This window comes from Corticium candelabrum, chromosome 19 (genome assembly GCF_963422355.1).
Source record: "Corticium candelabrum chromosome 19, ooCorCand1.1, whole genome shotgun sequence".
Lineage (NCBI taxonomy): Eukaryota > Metazoa > Porifera > Homoscleromorpha > Homosclerophorida > Plakinidae > Corticium > Corticium candelabrum.
In genome coordinates this window covers 4,252,552-4,267,551 of record NC_085103.1, presented here as the reverse complement: position 1 = coordinate 4,267,551, position 15,000 = coordinate 4,252,552, and the positions used below count along the sequence as shown (strand labels likewise).

Genomic DNA, 15,000 nt, shown 5'->3' with positions numbered 1-15,000 from the left:
CTCCATACTGTCTCTCTTATAATACAACAAGTAACAGAAACAAGACGACGAAACTACATACGGCCGACATACTGACTGAGACTGCCCCAGATGAGATTTGGGGTTGCGTTGCGTTTAGTCCTGATGTAGGCACAACAGCCAGTGTAGCCGGGTACTCTCCAGCAGAGTTGAAATATCCATGTAATGCGATGTAGTAACATGCATTGGGTTGGAGGTTGAGTTCGATGGGATTTATTAGCGAGTTGGCGCGCTTGAAATCCTCGTAATTTAACACAGCATTTCTAGGAACAACCTGTGAATAGAACGAGAGACCATGCAGTGAGTTATAAGTAAGGAGCTCAATGGAGTTAGCATTTCAGTACACAAACATTATTACCTATTTACTGATGCTATGTAGCACATAAAGTCAGGCTCTAAGAGAGTACATCTATATAGCAGTTTGTATAGAATGTTGATTGTTGACAATAAGTACTGGCAGCTCTCAGAATCAATAAGTATGCATGAGTGTGTAGGGCAATGCATCTAACTATTATCATATTTATTAAATACTAATGTTTATAATACAATGATGTGAAGACGTAACTATTAGCTTGTATATAATCAACAATTAGTCATAATAATAACTCTACAGAATAAGATATACAGAACACCCACCAAGAGGCAACACAACAGACAACAAACTATAATACAGATACAAACACCATGCAACACCACAACAAAGAACACTATGCTGGCCTCCTTACAAAAGCGACTATATATGTACTGTACATCAAGGTTTCTTTATCCAACACCAACGTCACATTCAATGTAGAGAAACAATTACAAGAAATAATAGCACTGATTAGTCAGCCAGAAATGTACTGAGTTACCAACTATACAGCCACTTGTACAAATACTTTCTATGACAAAGACATACAACAAAATTGTAGCTGAAGAGATGACATTATAAACACAATAATGAAGACAATAGAACTCATGAATAACCAATTCCATTACACTGAAAGACCCATACAAGCTAACAATAAATATTATTCGGATGGGATGGTAACTAATTCAATAAGTGTTTACATGAGTAGATTAGCATCGCGTGCATGTATAGAGTACACTGTTCTGACCTTCAATAGCCAGTAGCCTGCAGGAATCAGTCCCGACATACGGAGGCCTAAATACAGCCTATGTCCAATAAAAAACACGTCACTGCCCTTGTTGACAAGAACGTCCAGAGCACCAGAGAATCGTAGCAATCCATTGTAGACAATTAATCTTGTCATTTCGAGTGTGTCCTCCTCCTCGTCGGCTTTAAAGATGTTGAATGCAAATTCAAATTGACCGTTGGCCGCCATGTCTGCAATGACGGCAATGTTTAGCTTGCAACCAGGAAGCTGAGGAAACATGAAGTTGTGGTTTGAATGCATGTCTCTCTTCAGAGGAGGAACGACCACACCTTCAATGCAAAACTCAATTTTACTAACTACATGGATCTCAGTGTATGTTTCTACTGCAATAATGTGCTCAGACAGCAACTGGACCAAAAGTCATTATTCACTAATTGCCCATTGAACACAATAGACGCTCTAAGTCAACTCAGCTGGAGACAGTCAAAATCAAACAGAAACTATATGGAACCAATAAAGTCCTCTAAAGTGACAAATATGAGTGCTCTCTAAACTATATCTAGGTGTCACCAAAATGTCATTCACCTAATGGCACGGTTGTCTGTGGAAGATCCGCTCTAATCAAATAGTTCAGATTCAGACCCCTAAGCAGGACTCAAAACGCACACAAACGAAGTAGGAAGATGCAATATTTGACAATCAGTCTCAATCTGTTAACTCTCACTGCAAGCTTCCAGGCATAAACCAATCCTGTGCTATAAATGATTACACCCTACTCTGCCATGCTAATCACCAAACAAATGATGCACTCTGGAACTTCATCATCCAAACACCAAAATGCACATCTCACTCCCGACTAAACGTCTACATGCATCCCATACATCAAAGCCCTAGAAGACCGACTGCACACAAACATGCACGGCAGCATAATTACAGACAACAGGTAACGTCAACTCTAACAAGAATCACGCAAGCAAATGTCGGTTAGTGCACCTGACACTCGAGCAGGCGGCCTGTAAAACAGCTAGACGCACGAATCCGGGATACATCCGGCTAACAACAAGAAAGGGTGAAGTCCAGGTGGAGATCCAATCGACGAAGTAATCAATAAACAAGCAAGCCAAACAATGGCTACCGGAATACACCGAACCCTCGCCGCACGCAACATCCAATTAGCACGACAGAACAAGATGTAGGAAAGTGATCAAGAGGTACTACATCGACTTTGCTACATTAGTGCATTACATGTTGCAACTTACTTCCGTTCTGCAAGAGTAGTGACACCTCGACGATGTCGGACACAGCGACGTCGAACTTGCCGTTCGCGTGCTGCTCGTATTCCAGATCCGTGAAATTGTAGCGAGAAAACGTCACCCGCACGCGATGCTCGCGGCTCGGATAGAGATTCATCACGTAGACGTCAGCCAAGCAATGATGCACGCCGTAGGAATAATCATAGTCGCTGTAGTCGATGGCGTCGCCTCGCTTCGCTCGAATCGCTGTCGACTTCGCGACAAGTGTTGCAAACAGCAGGCAGGTGACTCCCAAGGGACGTCTCATCGACACCATGACTTGCCACCTGTACACATGTATACAACACACAGTGGCTAGAAATGTAGCAAGACGCCTCGGATCGGACGCGATCAGCAAGAGATCGATCGAGTAGAGCTCGAGGCTGGATGTTTGCATGTAAGTTGGATGCAGGATAGGCGCGAGCTCGCTGTTGATCTATGATGCTATCACTGCACCCCGCAGGTACAGATATTTCATGCCTGGATGAGTTGGAAGCTACTGTTCAAGGGTGAAGGTTGGTGTGTAAAGGGCAGTGTGACTGTCACTCACCCTGTAAACGAGATCACACTTGGTGCGACTTCCTCCCTCCCTCGCGAGCGACACGTCAGACGACAACTGCACACAACGACGCGAAACTCGTCGACTCGACGGTTTACAATTATCCGACGCACGCTCATTGGTCGAAAGCTACGCCCTCTGTACACAGTCCGCACTACAGTTTACAAATTCACAAACCGCCCCTACAAGCAATAATCACGTGCCGTTGACCACACCCCTGACATCGCATCCGATTTAACTCGACGCACGCCTTCTAGAAAGATTTGCTTCGTCTGTCTGTGCAATTCTGTGTACATTTCCATGTCGGTCTTCTTCTCTTTGCGCAGGTCGGCGATTGCCCGACGCATGATCGCGTTCTCCTCCTCTTGACGAGCCAATCTGAACATTGAATTAGGTCGATGCATCATTATGATGGAGAGTGGAATGGAAGCCCGACGGGTCGGGCTGAAATGAAATTTGACTAGAATCCTTACCTTTGTTGGAGATCATCCAAATATGGGTGAGTCTCGTTGGGTTGTGATGCGCGCAGCTTGCTCTCGTCTAATTTCGTTGAAAGAAGCGCTGCGTTGCGTCTCTCCGAGTTGAGATTGACCAGAGCGGCCATGGCTGCTTGTTTGGTGTCGTCGAGTCTGAGAGAAAGATGTGGAATGTGATGGACACATGATGAGTGTATTAGGTTGTTAAGGGTAGACACACACTGTTGTTTAGTGTGAGATCAGGCTGCTGACATGCACACATACGTATGTCTATCTGTCTGTCCCTCACTAGCTGTCTATGAGACACACACTGTATGTGTGAGATTGGACTGTTGATGTATACACATATGTATGTCTACGTGTCTGTCCATCACTAGCTGTCTAGTGAGACACACAGTGTATGTATAGTGTGAGATCAGACTGGCGACATACACATATGTGTATGTCTATGTGTCTGTCCATCACTAGCTGTCTATGATGTCTGATTGTCTGTCTGTTTGTCGGTACAGTGTGGTGCTTACTCTCTTTTGAGTGTCGAAACTAGCTGCAACAAACGATCTCGTTCCACCTCGGCGACCTGACACCGAGTCCTCTGCTCTTGCAGCTGACAGTTCAGATCGCGCATGTTTCTGATGTCATCACTTCTAAAAACAACACAAGCACATCATGATAGGCGAATAAATAAGAATGTGATTTCTAGTCGCTGGGATGTGATCTTGTCACTGCTGTGGATACATTACTTAAAGTCATGACATGGTCACTCAAAAATACCTACACACGGCACAGTTCAGTCAGCTTCTTTGCGTAATTGACCGCTGCATCTCAACACAACACAATCGTAATGTCAAGTCACGACTCGGGTAAAACTCAATTCACACACAATACTGGATCAAATATTTCGAGATCCACTATTGTGTGTTCACATGTAACCAAGAGAGAATGATGGAAAAGTCTATAGACCACACAGCTGTAGATAACATGTCGGCCAAATTCAGTGTTGAATACTGAAATTAGCAAAGTGTTATGTAGTTGTGCTTACATGCTGCAGCAAGGTTTCTTGCTGTACATATAAGTGATGCGATGTTGAACTGCATGTGTTCTGTTTCTTTTACACAGTCACGTAGAGATTGCTATCCTTCAACTATCCATTCATATGTATCAAGCGACATCCTATCTAATTGTTCCTGTTCTAGTTGGACTCATTGTTAATCGAGCTTGTATGCAAAGTGAAATTCAATAGCTATATTATTCATTGTCAAACATGCGGTCATGTTATCTTCGTTAGATGTGTCTGTTCCTACCTTCCTACATGTCTGTCAGACTGTCTTCTCAGATTCTTTACATCTGTCTCTTTGTCTGTCTGTCTGTCTGTCTGTCTGTCTGTCTGTTTGTCCACCCACGATCCTGCCTGCAGGTTCTATTTGTTATAAGTTTTCCTATGTGTATCACTAGTTCCATAACTCCTTAACTACATTTGTGACCACCTACAATGCCTATCCAAACACTTAACAGATTATACTTACACTGCTACTACAAGTACATGTAATAATGCATGCCTAACCTGGATAACACACCACAACCAGTTGTCGGACGCTTCATCTGGGACATTATCCTGGTTCCACTTGTCTTCCCAATGGAAGGAGCTGATCTTGACTCGGAAGCTCGGATTCTACTTGCAGTAAAATCAGCTGGAGATTTTCGCTGCACAATTTGATGATTGTGTTGCCACTGTTTCTCTAACTGTGCAATAGATGGTCTCGAATCATTCAAGTCTGACTAAACACAAAAGATGTGACATTGATGTGATGGATGCTTTTCAGAAGTTGCAACTGTATGCATACAATCTATTCATACTCTAATTGACTGTTTTATTATTTATGCATTATTCTCAATACATAAATAGTTGAGGTTCAGACGGCACATGATCTTTGATTCCTCAAATTTGACAAGATTGAATGTGCAGAGTACAATACAACATCACCATACTCACCAAGCAAGAAAATGCGCACAAACACACATGCACACACACACACACACACACACACACACACACATGCACACACACACACACACACACACACACACACACACACACACACACACATCTAAACCCAAATATGCCACAATCTCTTATGTTAATTAAACATTGTATCTGCACATATAATTTGTTTCAACTTTTTATGCCTGAGGCAACACATACGTGTTAGACCACAGTTGAACACACGGTTGCTATAGATGATACTGACTGTCTGAAGTCGTTTTCAGTGTTCCTTAGTGCAGCAAGTACTGACTTTCAATCAAACCATTACGTGCACACATTACAAGATCAAGGTGTGAGGTTGTCAAGCAAGGCCCCATTTTCTACTCCACAGTAGGTGGTGGTTTAATACAATGAGTATATGAGAAGGCACCACATGGCTGCAGCTTAACGTTAAAAGTGGGCGATGCGTAATACAATAAAACCCACCACGTCATTTAAAAAAAATCTGATGTATACATATAGTTTTCAGAAATTATAGAAAGCAACTTTTGTAGGCAAAAACTTAATGCAATTTGTCTCAATCCACTTCTGCATCAGAGTAGACGTGAAAGAGCAAGTGACTTTGGATCAAAACGCAGACCATCACAGCTAAGTTGGCGGTTCTTCCAACCCCCAAACCTCCAAACCCCCAAACCCCCAAACCCTCAGCCTATGGGCTTGTACTGCCTAAACAATAACAATTCAATAGAATGTCTGCCACCACAATTGCTGTCCAAAATTGTGACATAACAGATCACCTATTATCAACAGTAAATTAGCCTTGAATGTCATGTTCAGTAAACTGGTGTTTCTGTTGAAGTAGTTTGGACGTGTAGAACGTAATCCACACACACACACACACACACACACACACACACACACACACACACACACACACACACACACACACACACACACACACACAAATAATGTGCACACGCACACACACTACCACCACAATTTTTGTAAAGCAAGCAAACGTGTTACAAGTGGCAAAACTCGTCCATACAGTCAATCATCCAAACCTAAATACAACTAACTGTTTTGAACTTTGAGACAACGTATAATACAAAGAAACATACTTATTCCATAAAAATCGCCCACGAAAGCAATAGGCAGCAAATAAAATAAGATTATTGGAGTACACTAAAGTTTAAAGAATGAAGACTGAATCTGACAGATCGTCACGTTTGGTTTTGATGCCTGGATTAAGTCGACAACTCTATTGCAAACCACATACAATGGAAAGACAAGCAGTAATCATGTTAATCAGTTACATCACAAGGAAGCTCTTCGTTTATCACATCAGGCATCAGAGAACAATAGCCGATTCACTAGTAGAACAATAGCTGATGCACTAGCACTAAAGAAATCGCACAATGGAACAACTTGACACCCGGCTAACTAACTTAGCTACACACAAAGCAACACAACAATACCACAATGACTGACTAACCAACATAGATGAAATAATCTATTTTAAGCCTGCTGAGTGACTGTCTACAAGATGGGACTGTCCCTCAAATGAGTGGGCAGGACTAACCAAAATAACCAAGCAACATTGCAGCCAATAATAGTTTCCTGCCTGTGTAGACAAACATAGTTTCCTACCCGTGCAGACAAACGACAACAGCAATCAGTAATCACAACAATCGAGCAGCTAGCATCAACAGTAAGCATGACGAGCTTGGCAACTGCCTCTAATACAGTCAGACCTTGTTAGTCAGACCTTGTTATTCCAACACCCGATAAGCAAACACACTCACTTTCTGATGAAGGTACACGTGAAACCAATGAGTCACTGTGTATATGCTACTGATAATAACAGTTGAGTTACTCCAACAAAAACCAGTAGAACAAACGTGGTCGGAATAGCAAGGTCTGACTGTACTACGAGCCTAGCAAATCAATACAGAACTCGTAGATCTGTGGTAATAAAATATACATTTGAAGGTCGATCCCCTCATCAGCGCACACTAGAGTGATTTCGTAGGATTAGAATACTACAGTACAAAAGCAGCAAGAGTACCCACACTTGTGTCTGGTGCTTACCTGTGTGTGCATGTGTCTTTGAATGACAAAGTGATGTGAGACCAATAGAGATGGAGTAAGCAACATTTTAGCCTCAGCAAAAAACGAAAGGGAATGTTTGCTTGGGTGACATCAAATAGTCACTAAGCAAGAGAAAAGTTTGAAGTTGACTGGGCCAAAGAAATGCTGAGATTAATACCAAATGTGATTAATGTTAATACCTGACTATGTTTCCCTATTTATTACAAAAGTGCATAACTTATGCTGTACACACACACACGCACGTGCACGCACGCACGCACACACACACACACACACACGCACATGCACACGCACACACACACACACACACACACACTTCCACACACACGTGCACACACACACACACACACACACATGCACACACACACACGTGCACACACACACACACACACACACACACACACACACACACACACACACACACACACACAACTGCAACTACTGCAGGGCATTGTAGACTCTCAATAAGCTGTCTTCGTCTGCGAGCCAAATCCAGTCAACTAAGAAGTATAAATAAACTCTACCAGCTCACCAAGATCAATATGAAAAAAAGTTGCATCAAGTGTAACCTGATGCTTTCCTAACAAAGCGGTGAGGCCAACACGAAACCCTCGAGGCTACCATAGTATTGCACTAACTTTAGTACAGCAGCTACACACAGATGTCTCACAAGAATCTCTTAACTTAATCTTTGTGTAACAAACTTCATTTCAAAGACAAAAGTTATTGTTATTAAGAGCATGGCTTGATAGCTTAGGTTTCTCTTTAATGACATTAAAGCATCTTTACAGTACTGTGCATGATGTACTTCTGTAACAACAAGTGCAAGGCTGAGTTGATTGATTTAGAAATAATCAACTTGAGAGGTTAATTGTTAGGTCTCAAGCTACTAGCTAGAGTTACAGCCCAACCAGTCACAAACCACATGATTGTTTGGCCACGCCCTTTGGTGTTTGTGAGATTTTGCTTCGCTCTTCAATACTTTCTGGTCAAGAGCTTATATATATATAGACATTCTTGTTTATGATTTAGATCACCTCAATCTCAAAACCTTTAATTTTCATGAGAATTAAGTAAAGACGACAGATTTGTGATGGACAATCATGCATTTGTGTCTTCCCTGTTTACACTGAGCATACAAAGCGTGACAGCTGGGCAGTATCAAGCATCTTTCCAACTATCAATCTGACGGTAAACGAATCCAGCAGCTAGAGATAATGATGGCAATAAACGTCAGCTGTCTATATCACCCTAAAGCCTCAGCTTGAGTAGATTTGAGTTCCAAACTAATAAACCACAGAGAACGCTCAATACCGTATAAGATGAAACATTGGCAGGAAAAGCATATTGGCGGATTCTATTTTGGCGGTTGGACATTGTTGTTGGATAGTTGATAAAGGTACTAAACTCCCCACCCACTACATAGTTAATTAACCCGTATGACTTCACCAATACTTCATCGATAGCTGCACGACCTCATTTTCATGTTTAACCTCCCAGTTTGACAGCGTAGGCACAACAGACGGTAAGCAGTGGTTACCATCTTGTAACTTCATCTGCACCACATCGCATGATGCTTGATTCACGGTGGGTGATGACATCAACATATCCCGGTGGCCAAACTGATGGCGGATTTTATATTGGCACTTGCTAAAAATCCACCAATCCGCCAAAATAAATTCCTCGTCAATATTTCATCTTATACGGTATACACAAAGTGAATCAATTAGAGAGAGAATGCCAGAATGGTTTGAGGAATGCATAGTGAAAGTACGAAGACAACAGATTCTCTTCATGAAAAGAGCCGTCGACTCTGTTAACAGTTTAGTAAAATGTCCGTGTTGGCTGTTACTGAGAGAAAAACATAGGTTATGGATAAGATCAGTGACTGACATAAACGTTTTTCTTGACATTATACTTCCTTAATTAAATGATTTAAAGTAACTGTTTCGTTGCTATACTGTAGGTCTTATTGTATTGATATTAATGTTTGGTTTGTTGCCCCACGAGGAAACTTCGCTAGATACAATTATATGTTTTAGCACAAGAGAAATATATTATTACAATCAGTAAAACAGGTACGTTCTATACCCTTGTCATTCATTCATTTGCTAACAAAATGATGTTGCTACTGCCTTTATTCTTCCCAGATTCTAAGCCAACGTTAGGACAAGAATCTGAAATCAGCAGTAGGAAAGCCTCAAACCATAACACCCTTACAAGTCAAACAATGCAGTACAACCCCAATGATCAAGACTTTTCGGCAGAAGCCAAATTGTCTGAATAATCAACAGTCCAGATAAACGAAATAATAGTGTGGTGACTTCCTTGAGACTCAGCGATACATTGACAGTCAAGTACATAATAAACAATTAATTAATTAATTAATAATTAATATAAGGTCCGTATTTCTTCAAATAGTGGCTGCCCTCGTTTAGCAGCAGCAGCTGAAGAAACTTGTTGAAACCAGTGGCCGCCCTCGAATTGAGGCCGTACTAGTCTGCAGAGTTACTGGTCACCCCATCAATCTCATCCTATTACGCGCACTCATCTATCAACTAGTTCAAGGTACTTTCCAAGTGGTTCTCAGTGCATGTCCATCTAGAATGTAGACAACATAATAGTCGTGGCATTCACAGCTAAATCTGCCGTGTTGGCACCTTCAAAAGTGTCCAACTATGTCAACAGAAAGAAATGTAACGTTCCAGTACCAACGTTTCACGGTGTGAAGTAGAGACTTAGAAATAGAGGCCGCCCTCGAATACAAGCCGCCCTCGAATACAAGCCGCCCTCATTTAGAGGCTGCAATTCCGTAATCTTGTCAAAAATAGAGGCCGCAGCCACTATTCAAACTCGTATGCATTCATTCACTGCAACCTCTAGGTTGTCAATCTGTTGTTGAGACATTTTAATGCAATCAAGTTCAATGAAGGATTTCTGGGGACCGAGACACCTAGAATTCCAATGTCTAATTGTCAACAACAAATACACACACACACACACACACACACACACACACACACACACACACACACACACACACACACAATGTTTGACATCTACGATTCCAATTTTTAGAGTAGGTTCACAGGGCAGAAATAAATTTGCCCGGATTATCGAAATGTCTGAATAATTGGGGTTGTACTGCACTATACTAAAGAAACTGTCCTGTGGCAACCAGAAGTCAGATCTCAGAAAGATATATGGAGTCATCCATGACCACAGACAGTCAGCGTATACAGAGTGTTTGTTAGACATATGGCATGCATGTTTTCTTACTTGTTGAGCCATCAACGTGGCAATAAGTTGATTGTCGTGCTTTTCTTTGTCGAGCAAGACGTTCACTTGCTGTCGTGCGTCCTTTAATGCTGCAGTTACTGTTTTGTTTCTTGCCATCATTGCGTCAAATTTTTGTTTCAATGTGCTGTGCTCTGTCTGGAGTGATTGGAGTTCAGATGCAAGTTGCTACAACAAACAGTGTCATGAAGTGAGCAACAGCCACACAGACACAAAAGGCAAACAGACAGACAGATAGACGGACAGACAGACAGACAGACAGACACCATAATCAACGAACAGCCAAACAAGCAAGAGATAAATAACACTACAAGACGATGCAATGCAGTTTCAGCAAAGCAAATTGACAACCTGCTGCGTTTGTTTCTTATCAGTCTCCAGCTGTTTGAGCATTGAACGATGTTTAAGTTCAACATGAGACAAAGCAGCACTCGTATCAACAGAAACCTACACAACATCATATCCAACTTACTATACAGAGTCAGTCCAAAGTAAAAATGTAAAATGTATACCAAGCAACCACCGTGCAATGTTATTGATATCAACAACTACCAAATCAACGACTTCCCTTAGTAAGAACTAAAACAATTACAAGCTGTGCAATACCGTTCTTAGCTGCTGTCCAGATTTCGTATCAGGACTCTGCCCGTTAGCACTCTTCTTGTAGTAATCTAACTGCTGCTGTAGTTGATGCACCTTTTTCTGCAACGATAAGATCTGTTGTGACCTTCCTCTCCAACCTGACGGAGTCGACAAAAGATCAGACACCGAGACGCCTTCGCCAACTTCTTTGGCCAATGCCTAAGGACAGAAACATCAAGGATCCATCCCAGATATGTATACTGTATTGTACCCCAGATATGTCTATTGCACAGTTGTATCCCAGATACGTATACTACATGCATATTGGGAACACACTGGCAAAGACCACTTCAGTAGACTGGTATATGTGAAGGATTATGCAAACTGACAAAACCCACTATTCATGTATGACGCAAATCAGTATCTTTCCTTATACTATTTGCCTGTTTATCATACTTACCAGTAGTGACAATACCACTAGAAGGTAAATAGAAAGACTCAAGCCATTCTAGTGTATCTGCATAAAAGTCTGTAAATAGTTATCTGTACGTTCATTGGTCATTACTATGCATAAACGGACACTACTTCATTGTTCATGTACTGCAAAGATAATACTGATTCTGATGAAGTGGAGACATGAGCTGGATGAAGGAAATAGATAACATGCCACTAACGAAATTGGAAGCAAGAGTACACATGCCAAAAGGATGACTCAGTATTCACTTGTTTGCATTAAGGGAAGAGGAATACCTTAGGTCAGCACCCACAATAAGACTACTTGATCTTATCACAAACAAGTGCTGGTTCCTATAGTTAGACAACAGTGCAGTGTTGTGGCTGATTGCATAGATGTCTTCAGTGGCAAAAGAGGACGACAATTATAGTCCCAGATCAATGTTTTATTGCAACCAGAAATATGGCTGCTTTCTGTTCTTGTCACTGGCTAGTCTTTGCCTCCACGAAATAGCATGTTGTGATGTATTCTACTACCATTGATTCCATCATAGACTGTGACATAGCAGTACCAATATAGTTAATATTAATAACTAAGTGTTTCTCACAAAACCAATCTAAGCAACTCAAGCATCTGTTTGCGTGTGTGTGTGTGTGTGTGTGTGTGTGTGTGTGTGTGTGTGTGTGTGTGTGTGTGTGTGTGTGTGCAACATGGATTTTCAAAGATGCCCACCCACACACTCGACCAACAAGTGTTCTGCAGGCATGTCTGTCATTCCAGATAAAGCTTTAAACCCACAATATAAAATTGAGATAATCAATTACAACAATAACACTCAAATATCCTATCTGTAACCTTCACATATGCCCCACATCGTTTATCCCTCATTTCTATTCATCTTCTCCCCTAGGCCAAATGCAACTGCTCAATGATTAACAAAATTGGCAACACCTTCTACATGATAACTCCTTCCCACCAACATAATCCCTCCCTAAAACCTGCAATCAAGCTGAGTACACCAACAACCACACATCTCTCTGAATCTGCCACATATCATAACATCCAATACTAGATGCACAAAATAGCAAAAAAATTATAGCAAAGCAAACAGCTCAAGAAGTGCAGCTATAGATACACTGACATTACACCACCAATAACACAAGCAAATCCAAATACTGCCAACCACACTGGGCTTCAAAGAGGCCACCCAATGCGTACACCACAGCACTGAAGAGCATCCTCTCACACTCATATATATACACAGATAGTAGTTTGATTGACACAAGTCATGCAACACAGACACATCAAGTTTAAGTCTAGCATCAAATGGGCACAAACAAGGCAATCCACCATAATCTCTTAGAGTAGATCCTAGCATGGAAAGATGCCGAATTAAAGCTTTCCATGATAGAGCAATCTGTCCTGTTGGATGCCAGGAAGTATTAGCATCTTGGTATCTAAGCAAAACACTACAAACACCAGAGATAATTGTGTTACAACAAGACTGTGCAAATGGTCCTAATGACTTGTAAAACACTCATTGTGCTCTACAACAACAGTAGAATGATAAAGACGTCTTTTGTTGCCACTCCTGTCCTTCACATTCCAGCCCTTTATTATACAAACTAACTACTTTGGTAATAGGCAGTTGTGTCTATAGCTGATCAAACCAGCTACTGGTAGAATGTTTAGATTAGAATCAAGAGGTGACAACCAGATTGCACTGACCAGATGGTGACAAATTTGTGGCTGCATGCAACTCATTGTCAAACTTTGTGGTTTACTACATTCATGGAGTCACTCACTGTTTACAGAGCATTTGAAACAATAGACTGACTGAAAAACAGAATGTCTGAAAATCATGTTGCTGCTTAAGTATTGAAATCCTTGGACACCTAATATTTCAGACTGTATATAAATCAAGCCACTGGTGGACTGATAATTCAGGGCATCTTAATCAATTAACATATAATTGGATGTTTAACCTTCGAAGCCTTCTATAGAATTCTATACTAGATGAGATACTGTTCAACCTTCTAAGCCTTCTATATTCTCTATTTAGGGTCGTACAGTACCTGAAAGGTCATGTGCGTAGAAACCCTTCTTTTGGTTGTATGCTATCTAACGGAAGGGTCTTGGAATGAAGAAGTAACTTAGTTATATGTCGGTTGGAAGGCACGTTTTAGAAGGTTGAGAAGAGGGTTAGAATGTTGAAACTCAACTTTTTAAAAAGAGCATTTCACTCCGAAAATAGACTTAGAGGTTGGTTATGCTGGTAGTAGACAAGAAGTTACACTTAGATATGGTTAGGTAGCACAGTTAGGGTTTTATGTAGTTGTGATGTGATGTGTGTGTGTGTATGTGTGTGTGTGTGTGTGTGTGTGTGTGTGTGTGTGTGTGTGTGTGTGTGTGTGTGTGTTGTGTTGCCCCTATCGTGGGAACTACATCATGTAAACGATGTGAGAGAAATGAGATTATTATTGTTGTTGTTATATACACGTTTGTGACCTGCTTTTGCTGGCATCTGGTTGTTCTTGGCTTCCTCGTTTTGAGTATAAGTCCTTTTATAAGACACTCACGACTTGACAATGAACTCAAGGTTGCCTCAATGGTCTTACTACAATGGGTGTTACTACATACAGCTGCAAGCTTTCTTGAAGCCATTCTCAAAAAAATTGTAAAAGTTGAATATAAATCTTTACAAGCAGCTCATTATAATGGACAATTTAATTAATAAACTGTGAATTGGAGTTGTTTTTGTTGATCGATTGAATCATGCAAAATGTCTGACAATTTGATGCAAATAATTTATTTTCTAGTCCATTTGGTTGTAACACTATTGTCTGGCTAACCACTGGAAAACCCCTTGATGACCTCATAAGACACCCTGATATGATTATGTACAGTCCGCGTCAAAACTATTGACACATTTCTGGTTTGCTTGCACTATTTTTGGAAAGTTTTCTAGTTTTGCTCTTTATTAAGATACCCCACCAATTTTTTCTCAAACAGCTGAAAAACAGTCACAAAAGCTATTCCATAGTATGTGCATCCGTGTAGAGAAATTTTCCATCATGAAACGAGTTATGAAAGAAAACGCCGCAATAGTCTGTTATTATACCGCTCCAGTGC

The 15,000-nt window shown here is 41.1% G+C and overlaps 2 protein-coding genes across 3 annotated transcripts in view; both read right to left on the bottom strand.

The window, feature by feature from the left end:
- The window catches only part of LOC134195105 (uncharacterized), a 3,298-nt gene extending 213 nt beyond the window's left edge, over window positions 1-3,085 (bottom strand). The window contains exons 1-4 of the mRNA XM_062664119.1: window positions 2,958-3,085; window positions 2,375-2,694; window positions 1,116-1,444; window positions 1-292 (exon numbers count right to left, since the gene is read on the bottom strand). The exon at window positions 1-292 is cut by the window's left edge and continues 213 nt beyond it. Coding sequence (XP_062520103.1) covers window positions 17-292; window positions 1,116-1,444; window positions 2,375-2,694; window positions 2,958-3,085 — 1,053 coding nt within the window. The 3' untranslated portion in view covers window positions 1-16. The remainder of the gene's footprint in view (window positions 293-1,115; window positions 1,445-2,374; window positions 2,695-2,957) is intronic.
- Window positions 3,086-3,148: 63 nt separating this feature from the next.
- Window positions 3,149-15,000, bottom strand: part of LOC134195104 (coiled-coil domain-containing protein 13-like) — a 22,911-nt gene continuing 11,059 nt past the window's right edge. The window contains exons 6-12 of one of the 2 annotated variants that reach the window (XM_062664117.1): window positions 11,439-11,633; window positions 11,184-11,279; window positions 10,815-11,000; window positions 5,004-5,218; window positions 3,964-4,086; window positions 3,440-3,595; window positions 3,149-3,344 (exon numbers count right to left, since the gene is read on the bottom strand). In XM_062664117.1, coding sequence (XP_062520101.1) covers window positions 3,149-3,344; window positions 3,440-3,595; window positions 3,964-4,086; window positions 5,004-5,218; window positions 10,815-11,000; window positions 11,184-11,279; window positions 11,439-11,633 — 1,167 coding nt within the window. The remainder of the gene's footprint in view (window positions 3,345-3,439; window positions 3,596-3,963; window positions 4,087-5,003; window positions 5,219-10,814; window positions 11,001-11,183; window positions 11,280-11,438; window positions 11,634-15,000) is intronic. The other variant, XM_062664118.1, reaches the window with a different exon arrangement.